The sequence below is a fragment of the Rhinolophus hipposideros genome, assembly GCF_964194185.1.
Source record: "Rhinolophus hipposideros genome assembly, chromosome: 6".
NCBI classification, from domain to species: domain Eukaryota; kingdom Metazoa; phylum Chordata; class Mammalia; order Chiroptera; family Rhinolophidae; genus Rhinolophus; species Rhinolophus hipposideros.
The window spans coordinates 8,240,737-8,260,822 of record NC_138052.1 but is presented as its reverse complement, the minus strand read 5'-3'; the positions used below and the strand labels follow the sequence as shown (position 1 = coordinate 8,260,822).

At 40.7% G+C, this 20,086-nt stretch overlaps 1 protein-coding gene across 2 annotated transcripts in view; it reads right to left on the bottom strand.

The window, feature by feature from the left end:
- Nucleotides 1–20,086, bottom strand: part of CLASP1 (cytoplasmic linker associated protein 1) — a 240,411-nt gene that overhangs the window by 29,589 nt on the left and 190,736 nt on the right. Inside the window, exons 33-38 of one of the 2 annotated variants that reach the window (XM_081051107.1) lie at nt 15,204–15,347; nt 14,559–14,665; nt 10,628–10,744; nt 5,957–6,107; nt 3,268–3,327; nt 843–1,092 (exon numbers count right to left, since the gene is read on the bottom strand). In XM_081051107.1, coding sequence (XP_080907233.1) covers nt 843–1,092; nt 3,268–3,327; nt 5,957–6,107; nt 10,628–10,744; nt 14,559–14,665; nt 15,204–15,347 — 829 coding nt within the window. The remainder of the gene's footprint in view (nt 1–842; nt 1,093–3,267; nt 3,328–5,956; nt 6,108–10,627; nt 10,745–14,558; nt 14,666–15,203; nt 15,348–20,086) is intronic. The other variant, XM_081051108.1, reaches the window with a different exon arrangement.

The following is a 20,086-nucleotide window of genomic DNA, read 5'->3' as shown; positions in this document are numbered from 1 at the left end:
TTACTCACTCGTTACTCAATAATGGACACTGGCCTTAACGCAGAGTCAGAAAAAAAGCCAGACTAGTTCTGTTCCATACTGACTATGTTCTATTTGGGGCAAGTGACTTAACCTTTCTGAACTTCAGTTTCTCAACCTGTAAAATGGCAGTAACGCCCCCTACCTCAATTAGATAACATGTAAAATAGCAGCGCAGCAGCAATACCGCAGTGATGCCACTGCCTGCTGTATGTCAGATCCCCTCTCTCCCAACTATAGGATGCAAGTTAAATAAAGCAGCTCTAGGAAGACCTGGTTAAAACACTGATGTGAGAAGTAATAAAAAAGAAAAAGGAAAAGGAAAAACAAAGCGCTTGTGTGAGAGAAGCGGGAAGCCTTCCAGGGGTGCTTCTTACTTCTGCAGCTCAGGCCTGGGAGGGACCGTCAGAGGCCACTACAAATGCTGGACCGCTCGCGCCTTTGCTCCCCACCTCGCTAAACCCCCACTCCCCTTGTCCTTCTGATTTCCACGCAGGCCAGCTTCCTCGGTGAAGCCTTCCCTGACGGGCACAGCCAGCCTTCCGGTGCACAGTTGTCAGAGCGGTGATTTTAGGTAATCTGCTTACCACTTATTTCTTGACTGCTTCCAGGACTAGACTATAAGCTTCTAGAGGGCAGGGACTGTGCATGCTTTTGTTCATTACTGTGCCTCCCATTCCTAAGCACATAGTACTAGCTCTACAAGCAGCTGCTGGACAAATGGCTAATAACCAGGACAGACCCAACGTTTCCAGGATGCCCAGAGCTGGTCTGACGAGAGGGGAAACCCATGGAAGGGGACAATCAAGCACAGAAAGACAAACCATCTCGTAGCTGTTCCATGTCATCGTCAAACACGGCCTCCTTCAGGGCCGTCTTGTCGTAGGTGTTGATGGTGTCCGAGTAGGGATACAGATTGTAATCTCGCACGCGGGGCCCTGGGAAGGCCCGCGGAGGCTGAGTGTTGAGGAGGGAGGTCTTGTTGTCCAGAGCCGTCCTGCCTCCTTCCACCACATCACTGCCCCCCCGGCCCTCAGAGGCAGGGGAGGCGACTCCGCCATCCCGGGACACCTGCAGCACAACACACCGTCAGTTCCTTTTCACGACTTTCAACACATTTTCTCTTTAAATTTTAAGAAGCATTAGGAGAGCCAGAGATTTCTCACGTGAAATCTGGCCACTAACAAAAGGGCAGTTATTAGAATTCCTTTTTTGTTTTGTTTTTCTTTATTGCACTTTCATGTTTTTTAAAAGATTTTTATTAAAATATAGCTAACATACAATAATATTATGTTAGTTTCAGTTGTACACAATAGTTATCTAACATTTATATACCTACCCCACCATCTTGGCTGGAAATCTCATTAGTATTGCAATTTGTAAATATCTAATTTATAAACTACCTTAAAGGGAACTATGTTTCCATCTATTCATTCATTAATTTGCACGTAAAGTCTATTTTACTTTGTTTTCAGTGATTAATCCATTTTTGAGACTGCTAGCATGAAATTCTTTAGAGTCCCTTGAGAACGAAGGCTGCATACCCCACAGGCCCAGTTCCTCAGGAATCTCATGTGCCAACACTGCAGCCTATCACTTTCCTTACAAATACTAAGGGTTTCCTTGCTGAGGCCCTGATACAACACCAACGCTCCCCCAGTTACCACAAGATCTAAAACGGTTGAACCGTTCGAGAATTCTTGTATCTATTCCCACCATGTGGAGAGCCAAACAATGGCTAATAGTCTCTAACAATTGAGAACTCAGTTTCCGCTAGGCAGATCATTCTTCTTTGGATGTTTCTGACTCTCAGAGTGGGTCTTTATGCTGTGTCAAAGAACAGTCTGTATTGTTTTCTGAAAAAGACTTTTTTCTAATATATTCTGAGACTTATCTTCAACAAATTACACCCCTGGTCCTCTGGCCCTTGTGTCATGTTGCTGACTGCCTTCACTCTCAGGGGTGAGCCACAAAGGCCTGTGTAGCACACTTTCTATGGGGGCACTATAACAAGAGTAAGTATGGGCTCACGCTGGGAACAGAGCCAAACTGTCATTCTCCTCATCCCAGACATGTGACTAAGGAACAAGTAAAAACATTTCCAGGCAGCCAGACTGCACTGAGTCCTATGGCAATTTCTTTACTTGTGCTGCTGACAAGATACATCTCTCATTTTGTGCTTACACATTTTTTTAAATTATGATGAAATGTACATGTTTCATTTTAATCACTTAATTCCTAAGGGTACAATTCAGTGACATTAAGTCCATTCACAATGTTGTATAACCATTACGACTATGCTGTAATTTAGGCAAAACTTTTTCATCTTTCCCAACTAAAACTCTGTACCTATTAAATAATGATTCCCTGCCCCCACTAGCCCTGGTAATCTCTATTCCACTTTCTGTCTCTGTGAATGTGATTTCTTTAGGTGCCTTATGTGAGTGGAAGCATACAGTATTTGTCTTTCTGTGTCTGGCTTCTTTCACTTGGCATAATATTTTCAAGTTCCATTCACATTGTAACATGTGTCAGTATTACATTCCTTTTTGTGGCTGAGTACTATTCCACTGCATGTACATATCAAGTTCTTCTTCAATGCATTCATCTGCTGATGGACACTGGGTTCATCCACCTTCTGGCTAGTGTGACTAATACTCCTATGAACACTAGCACACAACTATGTTCAAGTCCTTTCTTTCAGTTTTTTTTTTTTTAATATGTACCTAGTGGAATTGTTGGAATGCATGTGGTTAACAACCACCCCAAAAGACTGTACACTAATATAATTATTGAGATAAAAATACATATACAGTGGTACCTCGGTTTTCGAAGGTAATCTGTTCCGGAAGACCGTTTGAGTTCTGAAACGTTCGAAAACCGAGGCACGGTTTCCCCATAGAAAGTAACGCAAAATGGATTAATCCATTCCAGACCTTTAAAATCAACCCCTAAAACTGCAAATTTAGCATGAATTTTACTATCTAATGACACCATAAATCCATAAAATTTACGGCATTTGTAAACCGAAACATTCGCCAACGGAGACGTTCAAAAACCGAGGTACTACTGTATATCGGGGGTGCCAAAAAAATATATACACATGACTTGTACTCATCTTGTGTTATCAGTATATATTGAGTATTACAATTTTAATAGTTTTTTCCTTTCTTAAAATGTATAGACATTTTTTTTGGCACCCTCTATATATAATACGTGCATAGATACAAACAAAATAAGACTTAACTGGGGTTTTCTCTTGGAAGATAATTCATAGATGATTTTAATTTTTTTCTCTTTGTAACTCTTCTAAAAGTAAAACATATTAGCATTATAATGAAAAAATTTCAAGGGAGAGTTTTAAAAACTAAAGACATTTTTTAAAAAGCCTAACTATCCTAATTCTAATCACTTTTAACAAAAAGAGAAAAAAACCCTTACTTTTTTGACTTTGTATATTACCCCGGTCTTTGTCATGTGAAGATTTCATAGAGTGGGAATCACAGTGCACACACTATCACGTGTTTTGCTTTCCTTATAGCATAAGCATGTCCCAGGTAAATAAAGTTTTTATCAGTTTAATCACACCACTATTTCTACTTGTGTTTTAATACGATTTACTCAACTAGTCTCCTTCTACTGATTTTTTAATGTTTTTGGTTTTTGCCATTATAGATAATGCTATTTACAGTTGTTCTACTAAACTGTAGAACAACTATATTAATTTCCCAAACTGCCAATATTATACTAGTATAATATTCTACTTGAAACAAAGCAGAATAATTTAGAAGTAAAATATAGGTCCTCTTGTATTTCTGTAATTACTCCTAAGGATAAAGACAAAATCTGAGGATGGATTTTCTCCCACATTTAATGTTTTTGTCTCTGCTTTTGTGAACCATCTTTCCACTGGATCTGACATTCACCCTTCTGGACTTCTGTCTTCTGAATAGACTGGGTCTACTTGTTAAGCTTAAGAAGAGACAATACTGGCTCCTGAGCCTCACATTTAACGAAGTTTTATTATCTACCTCAGCTTCTTAGCTAGAAATGTGGTAATCAGTGGCCAAGACGTTGAGCTTTAAACCTCCTCAACTCTTCAGTTTTCACTTCCCCTCTTATGCTTCTTGCACCTCTCAGGTCCACATCCTCTAGCGAAACAGCCTCATCTCTGAATGTTTGAACTTCTCAATTCCCTCCACCAGTCTCCAAATCTTCTCCCTCTTCCACATCCTTAAGGACCTGCGCCACCAATCATCCACTTCCCTCACTTGTAGAGTCAACCGTTTGCTCTCAACTGGCCCCATCGGCATTCAAACAGGTCAGGCCTCTCCCACGTGAAAAGCCCCTGAATGACCCCTCATCTCTTCTGTTTGTTACCCTTGTCACTCCTCAATCCCCTGGACTGTTTTCCTCTTTCAATTCTGCTCTTAACAATGCTCGCAAAATCCAATGGACTCCTGGAAGAAACTCAATTTGTAGATTGTGGACTGTGACCATGTGTAAAATTTATTTAAGAACACAAAAGTCCAAATGGTGGGCTCATTCTAAAAGAAAAGGTCTTGGCTCTATAGCAAAACGTTAGCAAATAAATTTTTGATTTACATATTTTAGATTAACAGAGAATTTTAATGTAGACAGTAATAATTAAAAAGAAATCCAGCAGAGCCCTGTCACTCCATAGCTGCCCTGCCATGGTCATGACCGTGGGCAATAAGATGCCCTGGGATGACACTGCTTCCTGAAAGTGTCATGGCTCCTATGGCACCACACACACGTCATCTTGAGCTTTTCTTCCAACTCTTTGTCTTCTTCTTCCTAGTGCTGATGCTCCTGCAGATTTTGTCTTTACCCTTCACCTGGCGGGTTTCACTCATTTCGCTTTAATCACCATCAACTAGTCAAAGCCTCTCAAATCTCTGTCTCGAGCCGAAACTGCCGGCCTACGCGCCAGACTGGTACATCCACAGGCCTAATGGGTATGTTTGCTTGGATGTCCCATAGGTTCTGCACGTCACACACATTCAAAACTGTTCCAAAAGGATTAACATGCACTTTTTTCTGCATTGTCTTTCCTCCTTCTATGATATTTTCTCATTGAATTACACTAGCACCTACTCAACAGTCCTAGTCAGACACTTACGACTCTTCTATTTCTGCTTATTCCCCACCCAACCCAACTTTCTCGGACTAATTCTCCATCCGAGTGACAGCAATCTTTCTAAAATGTTAAGTGTGACAGTGCCACTTCCCTGGTTAAAAATCCTTCAGACTCTCCAGTGTCCCCCCGGGGAAAGTTAAGACCTAGGCTGGAAATGTTCCTGACGCAAGCCCTGCGTGAGCCACTCTCTGCAGCCTCTTCTCCAAACCTCCCCCAAACATGCCCACTCTCTCCACATTAGCAATCTCTGGTGGGAAATCATGCCAACCCTGCCCACTCCCACCTCTGCACCTTCTCACAGGTGACCTTCCTCCCCACTATGACCTTTCTACTTAACCTTCGCGCTTCAGCTCTGAGGGTGCAATCAGCCCTGAGCAGCTCCTTTCTGAGCACCGAGCCTGGCCTGCAGGTCTCAGTGCTGAGCCGCCAACGCTCCCACCGCACCACCGTCTCCCGCCTATCTGCCCGCTCTGCGTGAGACCAGAGCTCCCACACAGCCATGCTGGTGTCTGGCTCAGGCTCACTACTTTATCACATCACAGGAACAAAAATATGTCCAGGACAAATGAAAAGCAAGCTGAGAAAAAAAGGGACTTAACATTCTTCACAAAGATAGCAACGGTCACTCAAAATTGTCTTGGGCCTCTGAAAATAACACTTTCTACTACAGGGTAAAAATAATGCTGAAGCTCAGAAATTACAGTGGTCAGGGTTCAGAAGAATCAGTAACGATCACTTAATTGGCAGACAGTTCTCTGTTAGCCTGGGGATACTTACAATGTCACAGTCCTTTTTGCCATCTCGTTTAATTGGCTCATTCAGATCCTCTTGGCTCCGAAAACTAAACTTTTCAATGGCTTCCGTAACTCCACGCAAAGAGCTATAGATTTCTTCAGAGTTCAGGTTCTCTGTATCATAGTCTGGCAGGCTACAGATCAAAAATAGTTTCTTCCTTAATGAGGCATATGCATGCAATTGAGGTATGGGCATAAATTGCTTCCAATAATTTACAAAGTTAAGATATAATTAGAGTGTTGTTTCTTCAGGTGACTTGGAATGAAAATGAGACATCTTTTATTAGAGCCCCACAACTGGACAATTATACCTCTTCTTTGTCAAATTTAGTCCCAAACACATGACATCAGCACTCATAAGAACCAGTGGGAAACAATAACCACGAGAATGCAAGAACTCAAAAGAGTGAGAACTGGTGACAGAATGCGCGAGGTAATGAAAGTGGAGAAATAACTTGCGTATCTTGAAGATGGAAAAAAGAAGTTTGGTTGTTACTGGTCTCAAATGTACAAACTTAAATTAAGAGGCATGGGCACTTCAAAATAAAGCTACAGTTACAAACAAATTTCAGAGGAGCAAAGCAAACAACTTCAGCCAGACTGAAGTTATGCTCACCAGTTATCAGAAACTTGTAAATAACATCCTATGTTAAAAAACCAAAAAACCAACCTTACAACTCAAAGTCAGATCCGCCTCACCAACGGGATACTGAGACTGTGACTCTCAGGACATCTAACCTGAAGCGTGCTGGAAATATCAAACTCTTCTAGATGCCTATATTTCGAGTTTTATAATAAAAGCAGATCTGATAAAGATGAGATCTTATGAAGACATAAAGGCACTTCAAAAAGCAAGAAATACTTGTCCTTTACAGAAAAGTGATGTCAGCTGCTGTCCTTTTAGACATGTAGCATAGCAAAATACGAAGCGAAGCAAAGATCTTTAAATAACTTTTTGGTGTAATGTGCTATGTCAACAAGTGGCCTTTAGATGTCTGGAAGATGCACTGAAACAGATAAAAGATTCTAAAAACAAAAACCATCAACTGTCCCCCGCTAGGAATATCAAAGAAAAAAGCACGGACGGATGTACAAGTATCAAGAAAGCAAAATAGGAAGCAACAGTCAATCAGGGGCAAGTCAGAGCTACAAGTTCGTTTAGATGCCACGTGTTCCAAGAAAGTATTCAAGAAGAGTTCCGGGGAGTTGGTCTAGTTTCACTTGAAGACAGTCTTGAGCCATACCGAGGACGCTGTGCCACTCAGGCTGTGTGTTTAAGTAAGCACTCACCATTACTAAGGACTAAAGAGAAGCAAGCTTTCTGTTCTTCAGAGAAATAACTGAAACTAAGCACCCACTGGCGGGAGCCCGTCCTAAGGACCACAGATCAGCCCTGTACACTCTCACAAGAGGTTATATCGCCTATCACTTACGAATAAAATTTACTAAGCCACCTCCCCCACCTTTTGTTTTTTTTAAAGGTTTGGTTTTTTTAAAGAAGTTGGGCAGACGAGCAAGGCAAGATTTGGATAATTCTCACTTGGAGTAGCCAGGCTAGCTTGAGACCCCAACGATACAAGTGTTTCCTAAGGCTTGTTAGGTTCTGCCAGAGCACAAGAACTGAACTCACTCTTAAAGATGGAAGCTATTTGCCTAAAATTGCAAAATAGAACCCATTTTTTTCTTTTCTGATGAAAGAAAATACACACCCCAATTGTACTTGGACAGGTCACAGAAATATATGCCAACTCAAAGACTGACTCTGGCATCAAACCAAAAGGAATGTGAACTTGAACATGTCTACAGTTAAAATTCCAGGTATATATCGACAAAAGGGAGAATTAAAAAAACTGAACGTAATTCAAGATTCCAATCCCTTCTAAGTTCACAAGGTTATCTGTCTGTGAGGCAACACCCCTTTAATGTGAAGGAGCATGACTGAAAAGCACAGGGCTCCCTGCCCCCCACCCACCCCTTTCTAGAACATCACAATACCAGCTTATGTATGAACAAAAGCATTTATACATCTGGCCAGTACGCTATTTTTTAATATATAAAGACTGAGTATGACTCAAACAAAAAATATGTATACAAGATGTAAAAAGATGCCTTAAAATGCTTTGAATCACAACGACCAAAAATAATAGCATAGCCCATGCAAAAGAAAAACAAAAACAAAAACCAAAGAATGACAAGATGGACAAGAGGAAGTCTGGCAGAACGTTCAGCTATTTAAGGGATGTCACAATATTATTTTCCATGTGTCGCTTCAGATGATGTTAGCTTTCACATAATTCATCTCGTTTTTTTAACCTGAACTTTCTTAAAATAGTTCAATTCAGTTCACATAACTTTAGCATTACAGTAGCCTCTTTTTAAAATAAGAAAAGAAAGGATTCTGCCAGTTAATGCTCCTCCTTCTTGCTTTCAATTAATAAACCAACTCAGACGTCCAGTGTAGGAGCACATGTGCACCACCAGGAATAATGTGTGGTGACGCTTCCTTTAGACTCACTAGCTTGAGGCTGGAAGTGGCTCCTTGGTATGAAGCTAAAACTGTGAGCTCCAGGTGGGAGACCACTGTTCTCCTGTAACAGGAAACAGCGCTATTACTTTCTTTGCTATTTTATGCTTTGGCTTGATTTGTCTTTCTTCAAATCAACACCTATGTGCCCCCATTTCATAGAGAAAAAAGAATTCACATGAACACACTCATCAGGGAATCGTAGACACTGTGGTCTGGACAAGCCATACAATGAGAGAGCAGCAGGAGAAATGCAGAGCTTTACTTAGAAGACACCCCAGTCTGTCACCTGCCCCCACACTCAGAGATGACCCCAGGACATAATCCTTTAGGTTAAAGGCCAGGCCCCGGCCACCTGTAAACACTGTGATTAGATTCAACTCCAGAAAGGTTTCCTTAGGATTCTTTAGATTAGGAAGAGTTGCTCAATCCGTCAGTAATCTGACCTGAGGTCAGGCCATATTGCCCAGTACTGATGCCAAATAAAACTCTGGACTGCCCCATTGCAAAGGCTCCACACTGGGGGTTGGAGGAGGGGGTGCATAAGGTCAGGTCTCCAAGGAAAGAGACACTGGAGACAGAAGTTGGCCTTCTGAGATTTTCTTCGTCATTTTGTGGGGAAAAGATACTAGGGTATGGAAAAAGGATAATTGTTCCTTGTTATGAAATCACCAGGGTTTTGGCATAGAGCGAAGAGACAGAGATTTCCTTGTAGTTTTGTGGCACCAATCGGTTTCCTAAATGTAGGGGTTTCTGGTCACCTCTCCCTCCCACTGATAGTTAACACAAGTTCTACGTATTTATTCAGCAGTAGCTACACTGTTGTGCACATATGCACAAATGATTCTGGAGGGCAGTCTGATGGCTAGATGAGAAGACTGGCTCAAGGAGAAGCTTGGTGCACACTGGGGCACACAGCTCAGTCTACAGAGACAGTCGGCAAACTGCTCTTACACTTGGAGGCCTGCAACCTTTAAAAACAACAAAAAAGAAAGTGTAGCAACATCACTGAGGACAGCAGGGATGTCTCACTGTCTGTGTGTCCTTGCCCTAACCTTGTGTATCTAGAAACAGTCATTATAGGATTCTCTGTATGCTTTAGAAGTTACTTTAGAGCTGTAAGAGTTTCAAAAAAAAGATGTTGGTAAAACATTTAGCTGACATGTTTACTATGTACAGCTTCGCTATGTTGAGGATACAAAGTAGGAATGTAAATCTGTACAAGAGCTATCTGTGAAGCACTCAACAGGAAGACTGTTTTATTTTTACCCTTGTCCTATCACAAAGGGTACAGACAGCACAAAGACAGCTGGACTACCTCTGCTTTGCTCATGTAATTACAGACTTCTAGGGAAGGGATTCTCTGGTCTTTGGACCTTTATGAAAAGCACCTAAGAGACCCTCAAACAGATATCTGTAGGAATACCCAGACCCTACTCCATACCACAGATTTACGTCTGAAGGGAGGCCCACCTCCTCCCTTCCTCTAGACTCACTAACACTGTCACACTGGGGGTGTGTGAGTGGGGAGGGGCTTGTGAGGACACCATCAGGCTCCTGCCTAGAGGCAGGGCATCTTTACTGAGACGTACTGAACGAACGCCCTTCTCGGGGCTTCCTGTGTGAATCTGGGTCCTGAGTCTATCACCAGGTGGCAGTACATGATGTAAGAAACCAGTCTGCACCATCACTAACAGGACAGAAAGCTGCAGGTGCCGTTGGCAAGAGCAGGTGTCATGTGCTTCTTGGTGGGAAAGCCCTGCATGCCTAAGAAGAATGCTAAGGGAACTGCTCACTGTTGCCTGCCCTGATTTCACAGCATTGCCTGAGCACCTTTTGGGGGCTGAGCACTGCCCTGGGCTGAAAGGCTCACAACCGTAGATGTTCGTGAATTTGGTCAGTCGATGAAATGGTCATCTGTCCTCATGACATGGTAGGAACCGTACTCATGAGGTTCAACAAAGCTCACGCACCTGCTCACGCTTCTCACCAAGGCTCTCCTCCTGCTAGTCTAAGCCAAAGCAGGGACCACACTCGGGCAGCTGAGAGGCTTTCCAAAAGACCTGAGACGACTTTGGAAGTGTAATAATATTGTGACACCTCAGACAAGTTTAACAGGTAGCTTGTTACCTGGGAGAGTAAGAGCGCCTGAGAGTCTTGTGAGAGGGAGCGGTGGGAATGGAGTTGGGCTGAGAAAAGGGAGGTGGGTGCTTCGAGAGCCCATCGGCACTCCAACCCCATAACCGACTGCAGTGATCAGAAGAGGAAAATCAGAAAGAGAAACAAAAAAAGGCAAGGGGGGAGGGAGGAGGAAAAGGAGAGGAAGACGCTGTACTCTAAGTGTCTTAGACTCTCCTCTTTCCTTGACAGAGTTCTATCAAAATTAATACTTCCCCACAGAGAGAAAAAGAACAAATTTTTGTTTTACAGTTTGGTCCTCGATAAGATCGCCTTATTCCTTTCCCTCTCAATCGTGCATTTACATTTTTAAATCACATGCGATTCCGAGTGTAAGTATGAAGCAGGTGTGTGTGCGCGCCTACATTGGGAAGGACATCATAAGCACTTACAAAAACATGGATGTTCAGTTTCAGATAATGCCCAAAGAAGGAACTGTGGGCCTTAATTCAAATGGGACCAAAGGGACGATGGTAGGAAGAATCAGAGAGTGTCCCATTCTGCCCAGAGCACACACATACTCCCCGAGGCTGGGATCCAATCAGATGGGAGTTCAGAGGCTGCCACAAGAGACGTCCCTCTGACAAAGTAACAGCACCACCAGAGGGCGAGGACACCAACTCTCGGCTAGCCAGCCCAGAGACGGGGGAGCCAAAAATCTCATTCCTCTGCTCTTATCACCTAATTTGAAAATTAAAAGTCATCTGAGAATACAGATAGATATTCCTCTTCACTTCACAAATATACTGAGTGATCTGGCGTTGCAGAGGCCCCGACAGAGTGTTCTAGCAACTGTTTCAATTCAAAAGCAGCAGAGATACCGGGAAAGGGGTGAGCTGGGCTAGCTGGAAACATGACCTGCAGCCACGGGGTGGTCTGGCAGCAGAGACAGCGCTCCTACAGAATGGCAACGCCTGCTGCTGGCACTCACTGTACTGCTAAGGGCAGTTAGGTACAAAGCTAGTATCCACTTGTGGGCAGCTATGGTCCCATTTGGTAATGGAAATAAAGTGTCGCGATCAGAGGTCCCTGCAGTACAGAGGGGCCTCAGGACTGCCTGTGAGTCACACACGGAGCTGGGGGAGGGGGTAAGAGAGGAACAGGGGCGATCACCTCAGGCTGGAGCTCCACTAACTGGTAGAGAATAAGGCAGGTACACCCCCACCTTCCTGGGGCTCACAGGTAATTCCCACTGTGATGCTACGGACACGAGTCCCGATCCCCAGATGGGATGCATGCAGACTCCACCTGCAATTACCTTCCATCGCTAGGGTGACAGGTTATCCGGTTAGTGCCACTTTGCTTCTACATGTTTGCCAAGCACGGGAGGAGGACCACCCTGTACGGTTTTGTCTTACAGAGAATAAGCTGTAATTCTTCCCTCCCACAGAAACAATCATTAATGGAATGTTTCACAAAAGTTCAACCTGTTAGCTATAGCTTCTCTAATTCTACTGGGTTGATAAAAGTGACTTCCTTACTGGTGATTTGTTTTTAAAAAACTATCAAAAATTAGATTTTTTTCATCATTTTAGAATACTTCCTTATTATCACTATGATCTGAGTGCAGAATTTTTAAACAACAAAAAAAAAACTACTTCATTTTGATTCTCAAAATTAGATTAAAAACAAATAATTGGTAATAACTTTTCTCCTTAAGAATGAAAAGCTATTATCACATGGTCAAGATGACTCAAAAGAAAGGCAGGCCACAGAAAATAAATGTTTCAAGGGCACTGCTCAGGAAAACAGAGGACATTATAAATGGTACAACTCGTCTATTGCGTCATTAGAATGTGATATAAATTAGTCCATTCTCCTATTGCGTGCAAGAGTTCATTGCTTTTATAATTTTTCTGGTAGAAAGTACGCAGCCTATTTGAATGTTTCCAGTGATATGAGGCAGTTTTTCCTACTTCTGGACAGTTTTAGTTGTGAGAAAAATCCTTTCTCTTATTGAATTCAAGTTGGTTAAAGACATCTGGCTTGTTATACACAAACTGAGGATACACTATTTGAAAAAGAAGAAACTACATAACTCAGTAAACCTCTAAAGAAGAATTTTTTGACAGAAAAATATTTAGGCCACACCTGGACTTCTTAATATTGAAAATAAATCTCTCCATTTCTTCTACTGACCTGTAACTTTAAACAGTAAAAATTAAATCAGGCCAATTAAGAATGAATGGTGACCTGGAAAAATAAATTAAAATTTTTAATAATTTGGGGATCCATGAGATTAATACCTACCCAATTCTTAGCTCTGATGAATTATGCTAGCAGCTCCCACCTATCTTTTATTTAGACTAACAGCACACATAATAAAAAAATACTTAATCTGAGTTTTACCTTTTGACTATTACCTAAAAAATGTAACACCCTAATAATGAAATAACTAACAGATAAGAAGTATGAACTGTGTGTATTATGGAAGAACAGATTTCCCAATTAATGTTGCAAAGTATCACTTCTAGGCAAAAGCAACAATTTACACAGAATAGAAGTTTTCCACAAAATCCTCCCCTACCAAGAAAGAGAACTCTGTGATTTATTTTACTGTCAACAATGGACCCTCGTTATTTGAGATAAACCATACAATTTAGATACAGATGTTTCCATTAAAAAAAATAGTTGGCTGAGGCTCAGACACACCCGGAGAACATCAGACATAATTTCATTAGTTTCTGGTGTCAGTGTCTGATTAGAAGAGCCTGCGGAATCCTGACAATGCAGAGCACACCTGGAGACCTGACGTCACACTTCATTCTACCTAAATATAGTGTGGGCGGGGCTTTAGGGTGATTAAACCTCAGGCAATATAAACAGTACGATATTATAAGTATACAAAATACTTTGTTTCACCAAGAGAAAAAAATACAAATTTGATATATTCCAAAATATTTATATGACAACCTGTGTAACTGAAGAGAAATTCCATGGTAAAGACAGAGGAGTTTGTTAGACTTGATCATTTAAAAACTGAAATGTAAAGGTACTTACATTTTGATTATCTTCCTGCTAAAGAGGGAACCCTTAAAAGAAAAATGGCATACTTGCAGGATTTCCTTATAACTTATGATCTTGCTGACAGCAACCTGTTACAGCCCCTTGATTCTTGCTGTCAGTGGTCCCAAAGATGTGGACTTCTTGAGGACAACACAGCACGTGTGACCCTACAGGTCCAGGCACTGGCTCTTTCCTGTGAAGTCTGGCCTATCGGGCCACTTCTCTGAGGGAGGCCATGGGGGGGGAGGGGCTCCAGCACCCGCCAGGGGGTCACAGATGCCACAGTGCAGAGACCGCTGAGGGCTCTGGCCATATGGAGAAGTGGTAACTAAAGACCCCGAGACAAAGCATTTTTCTCTTTTTCAGTCACTTCCTCAGGCTCTACAAGGCCACTGTTTGCACGAGTCTGAGCTTTACTTCCTCCTCCAGAGCAGCATGTACTTCACACACGAGTCCATAATGACAAAACTATGCTTGGAATGGCCACTGGGGTGGAAAACCACCCCAGACTAGGCATGGATGGATTAGAAGGAAATTTATCTAGATGACTAAATACCTTCTTCTGGTGCTCCTGTCACTTACAGAACAGGTGAGGAGTTTCTATAGGAAACAGTACTAAATGTAACTGTTAGTTTTAAATCTTTAAGGTACTAGAGAGTGTTTAGAGCTAGAAGAATCTCAGAGGACATTCAGCATAAACTGCTCATTTCACTTTGCCCAAGATTGTACAGTTAAGATTTGGGTAAGGACTAGAACAGAACCCATGGTCTCCTGATACTCATACACTTTTTGGTACTAAGCTTGGTCTAAAAATATAAAAATAGGCTAGACAGATATTAGTACTTTCGTTTCTTCACTTCTGTTGAAATGGCATTACCTTGGAGACAGGCCCCCGTGGGAACAGTTGGTGGGTGAGGTCAGGGGGCTGGTCCTGCTGCTGGGGTGTCGGGAAGGAGTCCGGCCGATTGTATTGCTGGGAGAGCCCTGGGGCGAAAGTAGAAGCACATCATTACTCCAGGGCTAAATACAGAACATGGTCCACTTGTCCCATGGCCTTTTAACCCACACGTAAATAAATGGGCAGAAATGGCATAATCAGGGTGATTTGTTTTTCTGAATTGTTATGGTCAATTTTAAGTGCACATTAAACCAAAAATGGATAATTGTCAGAGACGTTCCTGAGGCTGAATGACTGACGTCAGTTGTGCTAGAGTAATACAAGGCACAACGGAGCGCCTGCTCCTCTACGGTATGAAAAAGAGTAAGTAGCTTAATAAATACTTGACTGACTGTGTAAAAATTTAACCGACTGAACAACCTAACTTAAGAAAAAGGCCACATTTAAATGTCAGGCTCATTCATTGCTGGAAATCTGGCAGGATCAAGCCTGGCCTGCACGCTTGAGAGGCCCACATCTATTGAAAGAGAACCATCAGCGCATCCTATTCCATCAGAGCGCCCTCCAGATGAGGGCATGCAGAGGCCATGAGCCGCACAGCACCAACCGTGGCGGAGCACTCACCACACTGGTGTTACTGGAATTCTTGAGGTGGTTATGCAGGAGTTTGGTGGCACCATCCTGGAATGTTTTTGGCAAGGCACCAAGTAACATGGTAAATTCAGGAGTGTTCAGTTCAAACAGAGAAATCAGCACAATTTGTGCTGCCTAGAAAAAGACGACTTGATTAATGTATGGAATGTACAATAGCATATCCCGGTCACAATGTTAATTAAAATTGTTTTTAAAAGAAAACATTTTTGTATGAGTAAAATAATTAGTAACAGGACATCTTCACCACAAAAAAAACAAAAAACAAAAATGAAAAGCATCTGGAAAAAATGGTATCATCAATTATAAATAATCTGGCTCGACCTGGAAAATAAGTCTTGGTTGCCTTTTAACGCCCTGGCCTTGGATTTCCACAGCACATTAATAATAAATGCCTGTGTCGTCTAGCACTGGGAATGAAGCAGGGGAATACATAAAGAAAGCGATCAAAAATTTTAAAGGCTTAAGATTGTTCATTCTATTAAGTTGGAACTGGACAGGGCTCCCAGTACATCCTGGAAAGAACAAGTTTCTAAACAAGCTATCACTAGGTTATCTTGAGAAACCACTTTTCCTCAACCCCATGCCCAGTGACTGAGAAATACTAGAAAAAGACCAAGTAGAAATAAATATCTGAAAAATTCCTGCTTTTACATCTATGAATTGAAGAGAGACAGTCTTTGGGAAGCAAAGCAGATTTACATGGTACAAATTAAAAACTCATTCTTCGGCCTTTTAGAAAATGTTCTACTTTTCTTTATTAATTGAGACAACCTACTGCAGAACTGCTTGTAATCACTACAGTGGCAAGGAGGGAAAAAGCAATTAGCTAAAGCAATAGTAGTCAAATGGGACTTGGAGTTCTCCAGCAAGTTAAGTGCTTTCTACAGAACTAGTGTAGTAGCTGGCATTCTGAGCTTAAAAACAATGCCTGAGGAATTAGTTACAAGGGTTTTAATTTAGAAAAACTACGCCAAAAGAAAATTTTAGTAAATACTAACTGGCATTTCTTACAAATTTCTAGGAGTCAAAAGAAAGGAAAACACATTATGAAAATCTTTTGACTAAGAGCATACTTTTATTTTCACGAAGACTGCAATTTTTAGGATTGCAGTAATTACTGTATTTTTCTCACGATATATTTCAATGCTTTTACAATGTGAAAATTTGTCCAGTTAAGACAAAACTACTATTATGCCTGGAGAAGGAAAAAAAAAATATCCGAAGACCCAAATGTGTTTAACCAAAAATAAAATTATGAATTTTAAAATATCAGTAGGATTTTTTACAGAATGATCAAAAATTAGTTTTTCAAAATGTCAAAAGCACTCATTACACACAGCGTTGGGCTAAAGTATCTTTTTCCTCTTGACCTCCAGATATAGTCATTAGTAACCTTTCCATCCAAATTAAATCACAACAGGCCAGTGCGCTTTAATGACAGGCAAACATCATTATTGTACTAAAATATACATTTCTATATTCCATTATTGAAACATTTTTAATGTCATTATCTGGAGGAATTTACTTCACCACCAATTTAATATACTATTAACATGATTTAAGTATTTGTATGAGAGAAAATTTTAAAATCATGCAAAGTAACCAGTGCATTTTAAAAAACATTTTATTAGATGTTAGAAAAATTCATGCAGAAAAAAACTACTTCAAAGAGAAAAAAAGAAGCAGACTCGAGTTTTAGCAGGGGTAGGAAATCAATGTTGCCAATCGAGTAAGAAAATTTAGGCACTTATTTTGTTGTTGTTGTTATTAACTGAAAATGACATTTGAAAATAGTAAAATGTATCACATTTTTAATAGTATGTTTTTATTTGAAATGAGCCTTTGTCTTTACATAAAAGATCATATTTCTTCCCAGAGTGACATGATATGTAATACTACAAACTTATTTGAAGTTTCTCATGAAGCAAATTTTAAAATTAGTGGGATCTTTTAAGAACAGGAAGGACGCAAGATGATAGGACTAGAAACTGTGCTAATTCATGACTACCTAACATTAGTGATTTTTAGTCATGTGGGAAAAGAAAGTGCAGTAGACTTTAATTTCTGACCCACTAAAGAACCCTCTCTCAATAATCCTAAAGTTGAATTTTGATAAGAAATCAAATAGAAAGACAGAAAATTTTGAAAATATAACTAGCTAGACAGATGGTACATAGATGTGATTCATACATATACGAGAATATGATTTATTTTTACATATTCCAAAATATAAAATGCATATGATTTTATACAGTTTTCAAAGGTCACCCTTTGGCTTAAAGCTGTTTTCATAGTAAAATCTTTTTCTAATGAGATTCAAGCTTCAGAAATGGAATAATTCCAAATATGGGGAATGGGTCAGATTCGTTTAAAAACAGCCTGGGGCTTAGCTCATGCTCAGTCATGAGTAACTCCAGCCCCCACTATCAGCATTAAGTAGTCACCACACAAAAATTCAGGAGTGTTGCTGACTTTTTCTAATGGACAACTCTAGTGCAAAATATTTTAAATATCAATTAACAACTTAAAAGGAAATGATTCCCACTCACACCCCTACAGTAGAATTTGTGGGGGGTGAAGGTAAAAGGTTCCTCAAAGGTCACTGCTGACTGTTTGGAAAGGAGTCCCAGGGTTGTCAACTGCCTTGAATGCTGAGTACCTTACAGCAGAAGAATTCTTCCAGACAGGAGATAATAAAACTCTGACAAATGCGTCAGTGCTGGCATTAATCAGGGAAAACTTAAAATTTGGGAGGAAAAGGAGTTTTTTAATTTACTAGGCATATATTACTATTCCCTTGTGATTGTCATTAAAACAATGCCTTAGAAAATCACCAAAGAGAAGGTACTTCAAAATCTTCAGATGTTCCTTATGTAGTATTTGTCCTTTACTATTCCATTAAAATATGGCAGAGGTCTACACTCAACGTGGCTATTTCTTTGGGTAGGGAGTTAATCACAAAACATACAAAACACAAACATTTACACAGCACCCCTCCCCCTCCACACGCACGCGCTCAAATAGAATTGTATTAATTTTAGGTGTTTCCACAAGGGGAGTCAGTATTAATAATCTAAAATGCAAACAGCAAAGTATCAGTTTTCAATCTACCTGTTTACAATTTTCTTCCAAGTTTCCTTCTCCAAGCCCAGAGCACGTTGAAGCTGACCTAGCGGGGAAATCCTCACCTACTCGACTACACTGAAGCGGGGACTGACAAACAGGAAAGGTGGTAGGGTTTAATCAGACAGAAGAAGCAAGTGCCGAAACCACGGTTATTTGCAAGCTGTAAAAATATCTGGCTTACTTTATAAAATCATGTACGCATATATGATCTAAAAGCTAAGAATAACAAATAGTTACTACCAGTTTTAAACCTCAATCATTTGCTAGGTCCTCAGTAATCATAATTCTCCCTGGAAGTTTTAGTATTCTTGCTGTACATGATAAAAAGGGAGATCAAAGAGGTCAAAATGAGACCTGAGAGGGGCAGTCATAATAAAGCTGCAATTCAGATCTCATTCAATGGTAAAGCCATTAGCTTTTAGTAGGCCATGCTGCCTGTGTATAATCAGAGATTTTAAAATTTTTCAATATTTGAAATTTCAAATTTTGAAGGCTATTTATATACTTTTCCTACTTCAGACAGGCAAAAGCATCTTTACACTTTCTAGGTTCCCTTGCTGTGCCTTCATTTCCCACATTTCTCAAAACAACATGTTGCGGCTAAGGCTGTTATTTCATCTGGCAAAGTAGATGCTAAATGCCAGAGAACCACATACACTGAACAAACATACAGGGATTCGAAACCCTAAAACATAAACACATCATTCACAATTCTAACAACATTACCACATTCCCTTTAATAGAGAGGAAAATATCTTCCTGATGCTGGAAAAAATTTGGTTTTCAATTTGTTCCACCAAAAGCAGCAGCAAAACCAAAACAACCCTTAAATAATGACAGAGGCAGCTAAACAGCAAGTGAAGAAATATTTAGTTATGGTCTTACATTCTTTATTGCAATTAGTGCTCCCCATAATGCCTACAGCATGTATTATCATTCCCATTTTAGGGATAATAAACAAGAATTCAGAGGTTAAATTACTTGCTCGCAGCGCTAACAAGTGGCAGAGGCAGAAGTCAAATGCTGGTCAACCTCTAGAAACCACTTTCTACTGTTAATGCATTATATTAACTTAACAGAAACACAGGGCATTAAGAAAGGCCTCATGTACTTCTGTATAATGTGCTCGACACTAGCCAGGACTCCCACATATAACTAATGAAAACAGTTTCTTTGGGAATCCGGCAGACCAGTTAAGTCTGGGTGGGGCTTTCCTCTCCAATTCCCACCAGTCGCAGCCTGATAAGCACACTAGTAACTGGCTTGTGTTCTGGTTGCCATTGTGCTTCTTCCCTCCATTCAGAACATCTTAAATTTTTAAACACCCCCTTCTCTCCAATATGAAACACCCCAACATACTAAGATAAAAAGGGAAACAAAATATTAAAAATGCAAAAGTCAAAAAATCAGTTATGTCAGCTTAAAATGTTTCTCAAGTGCCTTCCCAAATATGGCTTTATAGATGAATTACACTGTCTGCAAACTCCCCACGTATTGGTTGTGGAAAATTAATATTCTCCAGGGATGGGGCCCCTATGGAAGTTTACTGCATAATTTCAGACTGAAGGGCTCTTCCAGTATTCACAGTATAACCTCACTCTTCTTTTAAGAAATTAAAGAAGGACAACAACAGAACTTGGTTCACGATCACAAGGTACTTTTAAATCACCAAGAAGTCCCAAGATTTACCCGACACATCTTTTAATAACTCTGCAAATGAAAGAGGG